Raw genomic sequence first — 17,760 nt, forward strand, 5'->3', positions numbered from 1 at the left:
TAAAATCAGAAATATTTTTACAGTATTCTTTTTGGAGGGATGAAAGCATGTATTTTATTAACATTTCCCAAACTCTTCTTTAGGTTTTAGGCTGACAGCATCCAGCCTGCAAATTGCTGCAATCGAAATACATGCCTTTTTAGAAATTATACCTTCCAGTTAACTGAAGGGGAAAACTTTCCTTTCTTCTGTGAATCATCGTCTCTCTGATGGAGAACTTTAAAATCCCTGTGTATGATCTGTAGAGAAGAGTGACAGGCAGGTAATCTGGCTTATCTCACCTAACGTGTCAAGGAGGTTTGCAAGCAGTTTTCTGGGGGTTTTGCTCATTGGTGGTTTGGGTCTCATTCATGATATTCTATAGAGACCCAGCCCAGCGCAGGCGGCTGGAGTGATGCCCGGGAAGGGTAGAAACAGCACCCTGGCCACTCTGGCCGCACGCGGATGCGCCCATGCCGCGTCACCCTGCCTAGTTTACTGCGCTCACAGCCCCGGGCACTTCGAAGGGCAACCCAGTTTTCCCTTCCCGAAGGACTTGCTCAGAGCTGGAATTCGGCTAGGCAACTTGCTCCGACACGCCAAATCTGCTGGATCCCCAATACTCCACCCTCCTGCCTCTGCGTTCGCTACCCACAGCTCCAACCTCAACTTGAGGACTCCCCGCCTCCACCACGCTGACAGTCTCAATCCTAACTCCTTGGATGCGAGGAAGTGTCTTTGCGTCGGAATGCGCCCTGAGTGGCGAGGCCACCAGTGACTCCCAGCGGCCGCACAGGGCGCTGCGCCCCCTCGCCCAGGCCTCCCCCCGCCCTGCGTCCGCTCCGCCGCCCCCGCGCCGCCTCCTGAGCCCGGGCTGGAGGCGGATTCCTCTCTCCGGGTTTTCAAAGCGCCTTTCCGAAACCTCCTCCCCGCCCAGAGAGGGAGAGAGATCCCGGGCGCAATCGCTCCCCGGAGCGGCCGAGGGGCGCGCGGGGAGAGGCCTGCGCCGGGGTACTTTCAAACTGAGGCGCGCGCACACACTCACACCCACCCACCCAGACACACACACACACACACACACACACACACACACACACGCCCATTTATAGAGGCGGTGGCGGCGGCAGCGGCCAGGGCGGCGGCGGCGGCGAGCGCAGGAATGATGGAGCTGAGCCAGCCGACCCGGGTTGGAAGCAAGTGAGGAGAGCCCAGGCGCACCCCGAGATTTCTGTGCCCCGCGCTTGTCATCCTCCCCAGGGAACGGTGCACCGGGAGGAGGACCGGCTGGACTGATTTGCTAGGGAGAGGGCGTGGAAAAGGAGGAGGCCAGGTGAGCGGAGGAGCCCCCTGCGTATCCGGACTGCCCGATCGCGCCTTTGCCCGGCTCCTGCCCCTTCTCCGCCCAGGTGGGCGCGCCCGCTTCACCGCTCGCAAGGGGCGCTTTGAGGAGACCAGAAAGTCGCGGCCCGGCTGCGCGGGATGCCTTTCGCCAAGCGGATCGTGGAGCCGCAGTGGCTGTGCCGTCAGCGGCGCCCGGCGCCCGGCCCGGTGGAGGACGCGAACGGAGGCACCAATGAGCCGCCGCCGCCCCTGCAGCCGCCCGGCCGTCGGGACGAGGCCGTGGCGCCGGGGCCGGAGGATCCTCCTCGCGCGCCCCCCGCGCCTCCCGGGCCGCCGCCGCCGCTGCCCACGGCTGCAGACCAGGCGCAGCCGCCGCACGGAGAGGCGCCCGCGGCAGGCGAGGAGAGCCCGGCGGGGGTCCCGGAGGCGGCGTCCACGGCTGGCGAGGCGTCCTCGGCGGCGGCCGCGGCCGTGCTGCTCATGCTGGACCTGTGCGCAGTCAGCAACGCCGCGCTGGCCCGCGTCCTCCGGCAGCTCTCGGACGTGGCCCGGCACGCGTGCAGCCTCTTCCAGGAGCTCGAGAGCGACATCCAGCTCACCCACCGCCGCGTCTGGGCGCTGCAGGGCAAGCTTGGCGGCGTGCAGCGCGTCCTCGGCACGCTGGACCCCAAGCAGGAGGCAGTGCGTGAGTACCCGCGCCGTCCACCCGCCTGGCGCTCCGCTCCTACGCCGCACCCTCGCGCCCTCCCCGGTCGCCGCAATCCCAGCCCCGCGGCGCCGCGCCCGCTGCAGCTTGCACCTTATTCTTGCCTCCCAATCCCTCCCTCTCCTGGGACCCAACCCAGCCCTCCCGGTGCTAAGAGTTAAGAGTTCCGGCTGGACTGCGATGTAGGGTTGCAGACGCGGACGGGAGAAAGTTAAAGGGGCGGCCTTGGAACTCGCAGGCAGCTGCAGGCTGAGAGGGAGCGTTTATGGGGACACAGGAGGCAGAGGGTTCTGTCATTCGCCTTCGGAGTTCGCCTTCCTTGTTCCTTCCCGGCGGGCGGGGCGGGGGGTGGTGGTGGTGGTGCAACTTCGGTGGTTTCCAGCAGCCTAGTCCCGAGCCCTATAGTCCCCCCATGCATATTTGGGAGTCTCAAGGAGTAGTGAGTGTCCTTTGGGGGCTTCTGCAACGCTGTGGTGGTTTTGTCACTTTTACTGTGACCTCAGGTGCTGCATCCAGCCCCGAACTTGTGCCTTGCACTCGTGTGCGACGTAGTGCGGTGCCGCTCGCCTCCTGGAGTGAACTGAAGCGCTCTGCTCCAACATTGTGGCCCAGAGGGGCCGTGTGGAGGGAGGAGTGTCCCGGGCCCTGGGGAGATGGATGAGACCCGGGGCATCTTTTCTGCCCTGAACAGCACGGGGTTCCTACTAAATGTCTGTCTGTGTCATCTGCCCTCCGAGAATCCCGAGGGCCTCCCCTCTACCGTGTACTGTCACACAGATCCACCCGCGTGTGGACGACCCCAGGCATCTTTGCTGACCGTTAACTTCACTCTTGCGACACCCTAGGGCTCCCAATAAATGTCATTCTGTGTCATCTGCCCTCTGAAAGGCGCTCAGGAGTGTCCCCTGGCGCACGGTCCGCCAAATCTGGTGGTGGCGGAATCTTTTAGGAACGACCTGACGGTGGGCGGGGGTACCAGGCTGGCGCGCCGATCCTTTGGCGCCTAGTCCGGCTGCGACGCTCGAGGCGAAGGTGATGTCAGCGGCCCTGACTTACATAAGAAGCTTCCCTGGTTGCTGCAGCAGCTGCGCCGGTGTGCGGTGGCCGCGGAGCGCGCGGGGCGGGGGCGCTCTCGCGGCATCCTTCCCCGGGGATTTCCGGGCACCTCTGCCCTGCAACCCAGCCCAGCCTCCTCCCCAACCCTCCCCGCTCGCACATTTTCCACAGGCCCCCCCCCCAAACCCCTTTGAACCCCGCCCCGGGAATTCGCTGCTTTTCTGCAATAACAATAATAATAAGCGTAATGAATAAATGATGTGCGCGATCGGTTTTCGCAGCTATAAAAGACCCAGAGTTGGGTTAATGACTAGTTGTTTAAAAGGGCAATTCCGGGGATGAGTTCTGGAAAGAATTAGGACTGCCGTAGGCCAAGTCGTATTTTACTTTTGGGACTTGAAATGAGCGCTTTAATCCTGCCTCCTTTTTACCCCAAACCACACAGCGGGGACAGGCCCTTCACTTTCAACAGCGCTGATATCTGGGGAGTGCGGTTGGGGTGAGTGGTGATTTCACTTCAAAAGAACTGGAGGGAAGTTTTGCAGACTGTTGAGTGGTGCATGCATTTCCCGTGTGTGTGTGTGTGTGTGTGTGTGTGTGTGTGTGTGTGTGTGTGTGTGTGACACACTGCTCCTTAAATTAGATTTCATACAAGTGAAACCAGTTCTGCAGTAGAATGTATCCCCTTCTCCCCTCTTTCTTTAGAAGCAGCAGTGGACAGTTACGTACCCGGAATTTAAAGCAGTTCTTTCAAGTCCTTTTAACTGTTTGGAGTACAAATAAATGGTTAATGGAGAAGAAAAGAGGATTTTTAGTGTGTACATACAAGTTGATGAATCTATACTCTATGCGTATTTATACATGAATAAATAAGTAAATAAAATGGGGCTAATATAATACCTAGGGATGGACTTTAAATCTCCTATTATTTAAAAATTTTCTAAGACATTATCGCCACACTTCATGTCCAGACCTCTCTCTTCTGTTGTCCATGTAAATTGAGCATGGCATTCTTCTCATTCGATGTCATGAAAGGCATTACCTTTGGGAGAAAAAGCACAATATTATGTGTTTTAATTTGGGTTTCCCAACATGGGAAGGCAGAGACAAGGATTTCCGTGCAGGTAGTTTATTGGACAGGGGATCCTGGGAAGCACAGGGAGGGAGTGGAGAAGTGGCACAGGGAAGAGGGGAAAGCTCATGCGTGTTGTGAGCTGGTTACCACCGTGGGCAACTGATTCGATCCAGCACACACCTTGGAAGTGTTCTACTGAGGGGTCAGGAAGCTGGAGTATTTATCCACTAACTTCCACCCTTCCCTGATGGAAAGTAGCACCTGGAGCATGAACTCCCTGGCTCCTGGGGCTTTCCCCAAGTGTGGGCTCAGCATGCTCCTGGGGCCAGGTGGAGAGACGCAAAGAGCCTATGGTGTGTACAGGAATGTCTGCAGGGGTCCTCTGGGGAAGGCAGAGGGGCTATGGATGGAGCACCAGGGGCATCTACTACATTATGCATCTCCCTTTAGCATTGCTCAAGGCCAAGGGGAGTTTCAAAGGGAAAGTAAGCCTAAAAGTGACCCACATTCCCTTTTCTTCCCTTTGAAGGTGTCTGGGTGCCTTCATATCCCCCGTATAGCCTTCCCGCCCAGATAATCATTCCCCATGTGGTCTGCATGCTGTTTCATCCTTGGACAGCTGCTTCCTGTTGCCCTGAGACAGGCTGGGGTGGTTTTTGCAGCAGTGACATGATCTGACATACACTTTAGTGAAGTCACTCTGGAGGCAAGTCTGGAGGCTGGTAGACCAGTTAGACAGTGTGACTGGTGATGGTGGCTAGGATTAGGGAGGTAGCTATGGAGACAGTGAAAAATGGTCAGATTCTGAATTCATTTTGGAAATAGAATTGACGGGACTTACTAATTGGATTGGGTACAGGGTATGAGAGGAAAAAGTTATGGAAAACTCCTAGGTTTTTTGGCTTAAACAACCCATAGAAGGTGATACCATTTCCAGGAATGGGTAAGGCTAGTGGAAGAGTGGATATTTTATTGTATTGTAGAGAGATGAAATCAATAGTTTTCTATTTGTGCCACGTTAACTTGAGATGCCTTCTGTGTCTTAGACAATTAGATGTGTGAGATCAGAACTCAAGAGAGAGGTGCAGGCTGGAGATGTAAATGTGAGACATAAGGGTAGAGATGGTAGGTGAAGCTTTGGAGTTAGGGACAATGTAGATAGTAAAGAAAAGGGAGCCAGGACTTAGCCTAGGGCAGTCCAACTTTGAAAGTTGAAAGGAACATCTTCTCCTGATGTTTCAAGAATGGAGAAGTCAGTGTGGTCAAATGCTTCTGAGAGTAAGATGAACACTGAGATGAGACCATTGAGTTTGTAACTTGTAAGCAAGTAGTGGCCCTGATAGGCGCCATTTAAGTGGAGGGGTGGAGATGAAGGCCAAATAAGAGGGGATGAAGAGAGCACAGGAGGAGTGGAAGAGGAGATAGCAACCACAGACGACTCCTGTAAGGAGTTTTGCTCTGAAGGGGAGTGGAGAAATGGAGCCATGGCTGGAATGGAATACAGGGTCAAGGGAGATTTCCTTAAAATGCGTTGGTATTTAGGCACATTTAGATTCTCCGGAGAGGGGGGAATTGATGATGCTAGACAAAGAATTGGATAATTATGGAAGTCCTTGAGAAGCTGAGAGGGGAGGGGATCAGAGCACCCTTTCGTCCTTGGGAACTGGAGAGAAGATGGAGGATATGGGCAGGGGCAGGTGGGCAGGTGAACTGATGGTGGTGGGGTGGGGTGTTCTTATACGGTTACATCTATTTTCTCTGTGAAGTACACAGTGAGGTCATCAGCTGAGAGGGTGTTGGTAATATGAGGAGAGAAGGCAAGGTGTTAATGTTGTCTCAGGGAGGGAACATGGATGCAGTAAGGAAGTGTAGGGGGATTACCTGGCTGTGTTGAGAGCCTTCTGAGATTTATGGTCATAAACTTGAAGTAAGACCAGCTTTTCAGTCACTAAAACCTGAGACTTTGGAATTACTTCATGGGCCTGGACCCCAAGCTGTTCGTCCTTAGACGTTTTAATGCTGTTGGATTTTTGGTTGCTGTTGATTATATTTAGTTACTGAGTTTTACAGTAAGTTTTATATTAAAGTTTAACAATCTTACAGAAAAGTGCACAGACCATAGATGTACAGCTTGGTTATTTTTCACAAAGTGGGCAACTCATGTAACCATCACCCAGATCAAGAAATAAAACATTACGGTATCTTGAAACATCCCCTTCAGGCCCTTTACCAGTCACTGTCCAGATCCCTAAAGATCACCACTATTCTGACTTCCACCTCCATCAATGAGATTTTCCTGTTTTTGAAGTTTATATAAGTGGAGTCATATAGTATATACTTTTTAGTGTCTAGCATTGTTCACCCAATATTATGTTCATAAGATTCTTCCATGTTGTTGCACATACAGTAGATTGTTCTTGTTGCTGAATAAAATTCCATTGTGTGCATATACCACAATTTGTTGATTCATGTGTCTGATGATGGACATTTGGGTTGTTTCCAGTTCAGGGCAATTACTACAAACATTTTTCTACATGCCTTTTGATGAGCTTATGTATACACAGCTGCTTGGTATATATCTAAAAGTGGAATTGCTGGATCAAAGGGGATGGATATGTTTGGCTTAGTAGCTACTGTGTAATAGTTTTCTAAACTGGTTGTACCAATTTATACTCCCAGAGGTGTATGAAAGTTCTGGTTGCTCCATATCCTCACCAACACTGGTATTGTCTTTTAAATTGTAGTTACTCTGGTGGGTGGGTAGTAAAAATCTCATTGTGGTTTTAATTTGCATTCTTCTGATGGCTTGTGAGACTGTGCACCTTTTTATATATATTTTTCACCATTTGGATATTCACTTAAAGGTAATTTTCAAGGCCTTTGCGCATTTTTCAATAAGGTTCTTTGTACCTTTTTTTATTGTCTTGTAGGAGTTCTTTATATATTGTGGATGTGAGCTATAGGTATTGCAAATACCTTCTCTCACTCTGTAGCTTGCCTTTTCACTCCCTTAGTGTTATCTTTTAATTAGCAGAAGTTCTTATTTTTATGTAGTCCGGTTTATCAATTATTATTATTTTTTTTTTTTGAGGAAGATTAGCCCTAAGCTCTACTGCCAATTCTCCTCTTTTTGCTGAGGAAGACTGGCCCTGAGCTAACATTCATGCCCATCTTCCTCTATTTTATATGTGGGATGCCTACCACAGCATGGCTCACCAAGTGGTGCCATGTCTGCACCCGGGATCCGAACCAGTGAACCCTGGGCCGCTGAGAAGCAGAACGTGTAAACTTAACCACTGTGCCACCTGGTTGGCCCTATCAATTATTTTCTTTATGGTTAGTGTTTTTTTGTGTTCTGTTCTATTTGCTCTTAAACAAATTCTTCACTGATTCCAAGGTCATAAAGATATTCTCCTATGTCCTAGAAATTTTTGTTTTTCTTTTTTCATTTAGATGTATGATTTGTATGGAATTGATTTTTTTTTCAATTTTTGCCAATGATGTGAGGTAGGGGTCAATATTAATTTTTTTCCATATGGATGCACAGTTGATCCATTGCCACTTACTGAAGAGACCATCATTTCCCCATTACACTGCAGTGACACCTTTGTCATCTACCGAGTGGATTGATTTTAGCATTTATTGAGTTATATGTCAGGCCCTGTGCTAAGATCTTTATGTGAATTACCTTATTTAATTTTCACAGTAACTCTATGAGAGAGATACTATTATTTTCCCACTTTACTGAGAGTTAGCAACTTGCTCCAGGTAGCAACAGCTAGAGAATGCTGGGGCCTAGAATTAGGATCCGAATCTGAGTCCACAAGCTATGTTCCTAAGCACTAGACTTTTCTTCCATACATTGCCGCACAAATCCAGGGGCGTTACTATATTAAAACCAAAGCCCTTCTCTATATCCTTCTGTCCACTCTACAAGCTTTATCTCTCGCTCTTCTACCCATTGTCCCTCCCTGCCTTTTCCACCTTCCACCCATACTGAACTACTTGGAGTTTCCCAACTTGCCAGGCTTTCTCATTCTTCATGCCTATGTGTAAACTACTGTTTCCTTCTGGAGCATTTCACTGGCTAATTCCTACTTATTCGTTGATACTCAGCTGACACATCATCTCCTCTGTGAAGTACAACCTGATTCCTTGCCCATCACTCCCCATCTACAAGTTTTCTAGAACTCTGTGCTAACCTTTATCTTAGCTTTTCTCATTCTGAACAGCAAACAGTGTTGGGTCTCATGCTGAAGGGTGCCTTTTGCAAATTCTTGTGACTCTGCCTAGGGCTTTTTTCCTGGCTAAGGGACCATGCTTGGTCTTGCACATAGGGAAAGCCAGAAGTGCTAGTGAGTGAATGCCCCTGAAGCAGCACTCAACCAATGATGGACATGGTGTTGGTGGATGAATTCCCCAGCTTCCTTGCTCCTTGGATGAGAGAACTCTGGCACATGTTCTACGCCATCCCTCCCTAGGGTTCTCCAGTAGGATTGAGCTCCAGTTGCCCACCGTGGTGGCTTATTTGATAACACACTGTGTATTCTCTGCCTTCCTTTCCCTGTCTCACTTTCTCACTCACCTATGGGTGGTTCCTGAGGACACCTCCCACATAAACTACTTGCTCTTGAACTTGTACTCATACTCATAGGGCCTGGGGGGACCCAGACCAAAAAATTGTTTAATATTTGAATGGTGAGGGCAAAGACATAGGGCTAGGAGTATGGTAGAGGTGATGTTTCTCACCCTTTTTCCTTAAACTATTTTCCCCAGGATTATTATATTAGCCACATGCCTGGCCCCTCCCAGACACTCTGTAGCGGGTCTGGAAATAACTTCCTACCCTTTAGAGGAGATCTTCAGTGCTTCAGGGGTGAGAAAGGGCACGGAAAGAACTCAAGGAACTCAACATTCCTCAATGTTCCATCAGCCAGCCTTCAAGAATACTGTTTATCGTCCTGTGGAATGGGATCAGAGACGGTCCCAGGAGATCCAAACTCCCTATTTGAGAAGCATGATTTCAGCCAGAGCAGACACAGAAACTGCTAAACCTAGAAAGAAGCTAGGAAGTAACACATTGGGTGAATTGATCATTTTGGGTTGGTATGGTAACGCTAATCAAGGGTTCATTCTGCCTTTGGAAGGCTGATCCTTTTTCTCCTCATTCTGTTCATTCTACCACTCATAAACACCCTTTGCAGTCTGGTTAATATGTTTTTTGGGATTTTTTGAAACTATGGTTAGGTTTCTTTTCCTCCTGTCTCTTCTCAGCAAGTTTCTCTGTGGCATTATGAGATTCTAACAGCTCCATTGAAAGCTGCTTTTAAACCTATCACAGAACAACTGAGAAGAAAGCAATCTTCCAAAGGTTAATAATTCATGGTTGTAATTTCCTCATAAGCGGTATGAGCAACACATTACTTTCTAGACTTTTCTTGTTCTACTGTACTGGGCTTTTAAATCAAAACTACTGAACAACTTTACCTAGGAAATCCTTGAGATTCTGTTGGACTGTTATTGCTAAGATGGTAACAATAAAGATTTCTTTCTTCCTGTTTGTGGAGGCCTTTTCCACACAATGCAGTCAGGAAGGTGTAAATTCCACATAAGCTCTCAGAAACATCTTCAGTCTTAGAGCTTCTAGACTACCTTTAGTGGGCAATACCTTTAAATTGCAATGACTTATGAAATCTCTCCTGTTGTACCATGTTAGCCCCAAAGTCTTAAGGATTCATTGACTTCATTATCATGCTTTGACATTTTAGGGACAAAGACAATTTAAACATAGTTGGAATTTTATTTTGACTATTCAGTTTAATTTCTATTTACTCTGTTAAAAATCGTGAAACACAAGATTTTGTGGGACACGCTATTAAAAAATCGTGGGAAGAGTATTCCTGGAACAAAACATCAATCATAAAAATTCCTGAAAGTTCTTTTTGCATTAAGAATTCATCATGAATCATATCTTGATAATAAATGAAAATAAAAGCTAATGAGGTGGAAATGGTTTCTGAATGTAAGGCTCTCATTCTAAGGTCTAAATTTGTTGAAGCAAGGTTTTAGAGAGCCCTCCTACCAGATTGCAAGTCCACAAAGGGCAGAGATCCTGTCTAGCTTTTCTTTGTGAATGACTAAGACAGGCACGATCAGTTTTTGTTTCTGACGTTAGTGTCCATCTCTCAACCCACTAATAAACATGAGAAAGTTTGGGTGTACTGAAACAGAAATCTGAGGACCTGGGCATCCATATGCTGAAAAATTACTTAATGATGAAGTATCTAAGTCCTTCCAAGTGAAATTAACCAAGAATAAGATGAATTTAACAAGAATTAGAGAATCTTGTGATCTTAGAGTTGGAAAAGATCTTAGTACCCATCGAATCCAACTTCCCACCCAGGATGGGACTTTTTTAAAAAAAAGATGTCCCAAATGGCAGCTCATTTGGTTTCCATACCCTTTGGGACTCCTGGGAGTGGGAAGTGGCCGGCCCAACCCCAACTTTATTGCTAGATAGTTCCCATTCTGAAACAATCCTTATCTACGCTGAGACTAAATCTGTATTTTTGTAATGCCAGCCTTTTAGTCCTAATTCTAGTGCCTGGAGCCAAGTGGAAACTGCTTATAATCTCTTATCCAGAACATCGTTTAAGTGTCCAGAGGTTACTGTTATGGTCTCTTTTAAGCTTTCTTCCTCCCAGGTAAAACAACTTTAGTTCCTTCAACCAGCCCTCTTAATGCCAAGCTTCCTATCCTCTCCCATGCTGGTAGCCCCCTGCCACAAGTGCAGAGCACAAATGGATCCATTTCTTTCTTCATATGAATGCCCCCACTAGGACTAAGGTGGCCCTTGTTTTAACCATTGCATGACACTGTTGGTGCATTGTTGCTCTTATGGCCCAACAAACTCCTTTCCTTTATAGTGGCAGTTCTTTTACATGAAGTTTCCACTATTCCATTTTGTGCAGTTGGTATTTTGAACTTAAATTTCACAGGACTCCCTCATTGTCTCAGTTAAATTGAATCTTGCTTGCTTTGCTCTTTCATTTCCAATCAGTGGTGATGTTTTAAAATCTTGACTCAGTGTGTCAGCTACTGCCCACAGCATTTTGCTCTCTGCAGACATCATAAACATGATTCTAGCCCATCACTCACATCTTTGATAAAATTATTGTTCACACGGACTCAAGGCCAGAGACCATTGGCAGGCAGTACTAGCCATGTCCCTCCAAGTTGATGTCCATTCATCAGCATTCCTTGGGTACCATTGTTGCAGCAGCCACGAATTCTCCCCCCACCTTCCCACTCAAACCACATTTCTCCACCTTGTCCACAAGATCTGTCATCATGAGCAATTGTCAAATGGTTTGCTGAAATCAAGATACCATATGTCTGCAGCATTCCTTTGATCTCCCAGTCTAATAACCCTACTCAAAAGGGAAATGAGGTTAGTCTGGCTCAAACTGGACTCACTTACAGCCATCAGAGGGGTCATTTGAATTTTCTTGTATATAATGGATAAAGAGTTTATTTTGGAGAGTCAGCTTTGGTGTTTTCACCATAGAAAGACTGTAACGTTGGACTGCAAGGGGACTCTCTGGGTCCTAGAGTCCATTTCTCTGACTCCAAAGTGCCTGGTTTGTAAAAGGTGGAGAATCAGAGTACTTGTTTCTTCCTTTCTTTTAGGATACCTGGTAAGAAACTTATGTCCTTGTTCTCTCTTCTTTAAGGAAAGGTTTGGAATACATGACCATCAGAGTTTGCTTCGGCTCAGTTTGAGTAAGGTTGGCAAGGGTCTGGGTTATCTAGTTGAGAAGCAAGGGAATATGTGTTTAAGAGTGTGGACTCTGAAGTCAGACCACATATGTTCAAATCCTGGCTCCACCCCTTCAAAGCTGTGTGACTTTGTACAATTTATTAATATTTCTTTTTGTTCATCTATTATGGGATTGATGAGATAAAAACAGTATCTACTGCATCAGGTTGTTGACAGGACTGAAGGAGTCAAGGTGTACAGGCACTGAGAACTGTGCCTGGCACATGGTGAGCCACTGGTAATTATTGGCTGTTGTTTTATTGGTACCATAATTGGGTCATGCAGAGTGGGAGGCATGTATTAATTTTTCTCAAGTAGGTGAAAACCTGTGCCTGAATCTGTGAAATTCTTGGTCGAGGGAAGGAGACAGCTGACCAAGCAATGCTACGTCCCTCTGCGTGATCAAATGACTATTAAGACTTCCATGTTCCTTGTGGCCTCTTTTTGTTATGCAGAGAAGCATAGAAATAAAAAAAATTGACCAATGATCTTATCATACAGATTCATTCATTTATTATATGCCAGGCACTTGAGTTTCATCAGTGAACAAAAAGTTACAAAGAGCTTACAGTGGAGAGAGACAGACCATAAACAACAAACATAATGCATTTAAGGAGATTACAGAACATGTTAGGAGGTGGTAAGTTAAGGGCAAAAATAAACTAGAGCAGGATAAGGGCATCCAGGGGATTGGAGTAGGGTTGCCATTTGAGTGAAGATTGGAAAGAGGTGGGGAGGTTAATGATATAGATAAGTGGAGGAAGAGTGTTCCAGCAGAGGGAACCAGAGCTAGTGCAAAGGCCCTATGGTGAGAGAATGCCTGGTGTGATAGAGGGATGGCAAGGAGGCCAGTGTGGTAGATGTGGAGTGAGCAAGGAGGAGAGTGGGAGGAGAGGAGGCCAGGTAGGTGGAGTGGAGGGCAGTTCATGTAGGGTCTAGTAGGTCATTGTGAGGACTTTGCCTTTTACTCTGAGTGGAGTGGGAACTCACTGGAAGGTTTTAAGCCCAGGAGTAACATGGTTGACTTAGAGTTTAAAAGGGCTATTGTGTCAAGAAGAGACTGGGAGAGGCAGGCGTAGAAGCAGGGAGACCAAGCAGGAGGCTATTGCAATTATCCTGGTGAGAGACAGCGGTGGTTTGGTGGAAGTAATGAGAGGTGATGGGATCCAACTTAAGAGCTGTTGACATTTTTTGTTTCATGTTTAAGGCTAGACAATTCAACCCATACAGAAGGGCGTAAAATTGAGAAGGGAAGGAAAGTCCTCCTCCCCTCTTACTCTACCAGACTTGCTCCAAAGGAAACCATGCTACAGTGTATTGTGCTCTTTCTAGGAGGAGCAAAAGCAAATTCTCACATACGTCTAATGTGTTTTGTAAAGCCACTTCTGAATGTTGAGGAAGTAGGCACTCTTCCTAGAGTCTTGTTGATTAATCTGATTTTGCTGTCTTGGAAAAATTTAAAAGGTGTTCTAAATGATATTCTTTTAAAAATAAAGGTATAATTTCTATACAGTGAAATGTATAGATCTCAGGTGTGTAGTTTGATGAGTTGTAACAACTATATTCGCTTGTGTAACCCACACCCCTTGTTAAGAAAGAGACTATTTAAACTCTGGTGCCCTACCGGGATGTTGTGTGAATATGGGCATGGAAGAAAGAAAATGATTCCACAGGAACTTCTGGGTTCTCCAGTAGCATCTGACTAAGAACTAGTGATTCCATGTTAAGATTTCCAAGACAAATTGGAGTGGTGGAGTTTCCTCACTGTTGGTCCGATGGTGCTGGGCTGTTTATGACATCTTGGTGCTGAGCTTTAGAGGACCCAGTCGGGGACAAGTATAAGAATCTGGCCTTAGAGGTCCCAGGAGTAATTTAGAAGTAGGAGTTTTTCTAAGATAAAGATAGAATAACGTTAAAAAAGACACACACACGAAATGAATTTGTTGCTCTTAGGCGAATTTCTGAGTAGCAGGGAATACTGATTTGTAACTGTGTTTTTAGATTATGCTGATGCTTGAAGCCTGGATGGAGGACGAAGTTCTTTAAAAATTGATTTCTGATTATTCTATCTAAGTGCATTTAGATTTGTGAATTAAGAAGCCCTATTCTAGAATTCAGCTACTCTTGATTTCTAATTCTAGACATCTAGGGGAGGGAAGAGCTGGTAGCTATGAGGAAGGATGACAGCCAGTGAGACATAATGTTCATTCGACTATAATATCAATATTTATGTTTCTCTCCAGCGTGCATCTGGACTCTGTTCCTCGAGCCTGTATTTATATTTTAATAATGTGAGTAAAGCTGTATTTTCCTTTTTAATTTTGCGTCAGAGTTCTGCTGCCTCAGTCAGCCCTCTCCTCACCCATGAAGTACTTCAATCGCAAGATGGCGCATGTTCGTTGAGGGTTTGAGTCTAGAGGTTAACTTTGAGGGGGGCAAAGCGCAGCGTGATTGAATACCACAGAAATCCTTTTCCATGTGAGAAGTCATGGGGCTTTCTGCTTCATAAACAGGAGAGATGGATGCTTCAAAGTTTGGGGCAATGTTGGGTTAAGTGGACAAGCCAAAAAGAGACACAGGAAAGGATGCACTGGAAGGTTTACTAAGAGTTTCACTTGGGTTAAATGCCTTCGGTGTGAGAGAAGAGATGTTGGAACTCTGCTCAGGTATCAGATGTCACTAGTGCTCATCTGGCAAAGTTTTAGCCTTTGTTAATTAAAACTAATCCAATTGCATGCAGAAAAATATATTGCATAAGGTTGCTGCTTGTGTGGCTTTATCTTAACCCTTTGCCCCATATCCTAAGACCAGCGAATCTCAGGCTGGTGATAGGATGGGAAGTGATAGTGAGAAACGGGATTCACTTACAGATATATTTGAGTAAAGACAATGAGTAGGGCAGGCTATTAAGAGTATTAGCTTGTCATTGTAAATTTGAAGCCTTTTTGGGTTTTCTTGACTGATTTGTCAATTCAAAGGTTTTAATGGCTGTTGAGTGAGAAGGAAAATTCACAAAACAAAAAACCAAAGAGACACCCTCTTTTACTTCTCACCTTGTGCTTGTTTTCTTTCCATGTCGCTCTGGATGCTTTTCTGTGGCTGGTCAGCTTGGTTGGATCAAGCCCTGCACTTTGGAAGCTTAGGTTCAAGGTTTGCTCCCTGAGAGACTGGGACTTTGTCAGATCACAGGCTGCATTCATAATCCCTGTCGCCCTTCTAGTAAAAGTTTATGTTGGCCTTTGATTCTCTCAATTCTGCCACTTACCAGTTGTGCGACCATGGACAAATTCTTAGTCTCTGTTCCTTAGTTTCCTTATCTGCAAAATAGGATGCTACTATTACTCACCACATAGGATTGTTGTGAAGATTAAGTGAATCAATCTGTGGGTAGTGCCAGCAGTGTGTAGCATGTGCACAGAATACATAGTAAGGGCTAATACGTGTGTGCCATTGATGCTACTAATTTTGTTGTTGTTTTATCATTATTATTATCAGGGGGCTTGGGTAAAGGAAATAGGTATAAAGATGGATAAAATCCAGCCCCTGTGGCTCCTCAACCAATGTAAATATTCCAGTCAACTGGATGTGTGGTGAAAAGGATGCCACCCTGCTTTCTGGCTTGGCTGGCCTAACTCATGTCATGGAGCACTGCAAGAACAATTTAGCCTCTGGCTGCCATTATGCCCTCATGCTTTTGGGGGCAGGAGTGGACTTCTACTGATGGCAGGGGAGGCCTGGCTGAGGATGTGTGCCATCGTGGAAGTGATGCTGAGTGCAGACACCCATCTCCTCACTTTCTGGGACTGTCTGTATCTTCTCCCATAATGACATGTCCAGGGCTTTGTCTTCTGCTTATTGTAGTCAGACATCAAGCATGGAACAGCTAGCAGAAGAGAGGAGATGATAGATCTGGGCAGACCATGGCTGAGAATGCCTAAGGTGTTCACTAACTCTTTGCCTTTTCCAACTAGGCACATAGCTAGACTACATTTCCCAGCCTCCCTTGCACTTAGGTAGGACCATGTGACTGAGTTCTGTCCAGTGGAATGTAGGAGGGATAGTTGCTTCACTCTAGGATGGGCATATAAACGCTCCTACACAATCCTCTGCAGTTTCTTTCTTTTCCGCTCTGCTGGCTGCGTGCAGAGGGTTCAGCAGAGGGCTCTGAGGTCCTAAGGGATGGGAGAGCCACCAGATGGAAGAAGCTTGGGTCCATGAATCACCACATGAAAGGCTGTCTGCCAATACCTGATTGGATTTCACGTGAGGGAGAAGAAAACTTTTATTATGAGATTAAGGAGATGTTTGTTACAGCAGTTAGCTGGCTCTGACTAGCACAAAGCTACAGTGCAGGGAGAAAAAAGGACTGGTTTTCCTGAAAGTGAACAGATGATGAAAGTACTCTGAAGTATTTGGTGTTCTTCCTCTGAATAAAAGAGGCACTGAACTGTAGGGTCTTCTTTTTCTGAGAGACATCCAAGGAATTTCTGCAATTACAGATATTTGTAAAACCTTTAAGATCTAATTATAACACAAATAGAGAAATGTGCACAAATCATAAGTGTACAGCTCAATGAATTTTTACAAATTGAACACAGCTCTGTAACCAGCACCTGGAACAAGAGAAAACATTTGCAGCCTTCTAGAAATCCTGCCGAAGTTTCCGTCGGGTCATACCTCTCCAAGGGTAGCCATTATCCTGACTTCTAACAGCATAGATTACTTTGCTCTGTTGGAGAATCATACAGTATGTGCTTTTTTTATATCCGGATTCTTTTTTTTTTTGCTTAAAATTATATGCATGTGACCCATTCATGTTGTTGCAGGTAGTTGTCGTTCATTTATTTTGCTTGTTGTATAGTAGTCCTTCGAGTGAATATACCATGATTTATTTGTCCGTTCTACTATTGATGGGCGTTTGGATAAGTTTCAGTTTGGGCTATTTTGAATAATGCTGCTGTGAACATTCTAGTTCCTGTCTTTTGGTGAATGTACCTACACATTTCTATTGGGTAAAAACTCCCTGACTTGTAGTTGTACAAAACTTTCCTTCAGTAAAACACTTCAAGGTTGTGCCAGTGACTGTCCTTATTCTTTGCTGTCCCTTGACTTCTAGACCAAGCCAAAGTTTTGTTCTATTTTTCTGTAATCTAAAGATTATTACTGATCCTCAATGACACAGTTTTGGTGTCTAAAATGGAGGAAACATGATTTACTTAAAAGGACTGCTTTCCCCTCCTTTTTAAATTAAATCATAGTTACGGGCCTTTTGATTCTCAGACAAGAGCTCCTCACAAAGCCGTGTTTCAAATCACTTGCAAACTCCGTGTAATCGGAGTTTGACATTGGAATCTTTATTGGCGCTGCTTCAGCTCTTCCTCTGTGAGAAGGAGAATCCTTTTGGATTTTCAAATTGCTTCCTTTCCTTGGGGAGGGAGTGCAGGAGGAGGAGTGATGAGTTCTCTAATCACTTGGCTGGATTAGCCTCAGAGCTATTGGGAGTTGCCTTCTCTAATTGCCCCTACCATCAAGGTTTTATGCAAAATCTAGGCAAAGCAGAACATTTCCTCAGAAGGCCAAGAGACCAAGAAGAGGGAGAGGCCTTTCCGTCTCCCTGAGAGAGTTGATTCTTGTGGCTGTGCTTTCAGGGCCTTGGGTATCTGATCCACTAAGTAGCAACCGCGACTAGACGGAACTTTGTGGATTCTGGGGGTTGAAAAGGCCTCAGGCAAATTCTAAAACTGCCCACAGGACTTTCTTTCAAACCTCCACACAGGCTCAGCT

At 46.2% G+C, this 17,760-nt stretch overlaps 1 protein-coding gene across 2 annotated transcripts in view; it reads left to right on the top strand.

The window, feature by feature from the left end:
- The first annotated feature begins 1,316 nt into the window (after positions 1-1,316).
- NHS (NHS actin remodeling regulator) overlaps positions 1,317-17,760 on the top strand; it is a 334,723-nt gene continuing 318,279 nt past the window's right edge. For both annotated transcript variants that reach the window (XM_005614020.4, XM_023634044.2), the window contains exon 1: positions 1,317-2,005. In XM_005614020.4, the coding sequence (XP_005614077.4) occupies positions 1,459-2,005 (547 nt within the window). In that variant the 5' untranslated portion in view covers positions 1,317-1,458. The remainder of the gene's footprint in view (positions 2,006-17,760) is intronic.

Source organism: Equus caballus, chromosome X, assembly GCF_041296265.1.
Source record: "Equus caballus isolate H_3958 breed thoroughbred chromosome X, TB-T2T, whole genome shotgun sequence".
NCBI lineage: Eukaryota > Metazoa > Chordata > Mammalia > Perissodactyla > Equidae > Equus > Equus caballus.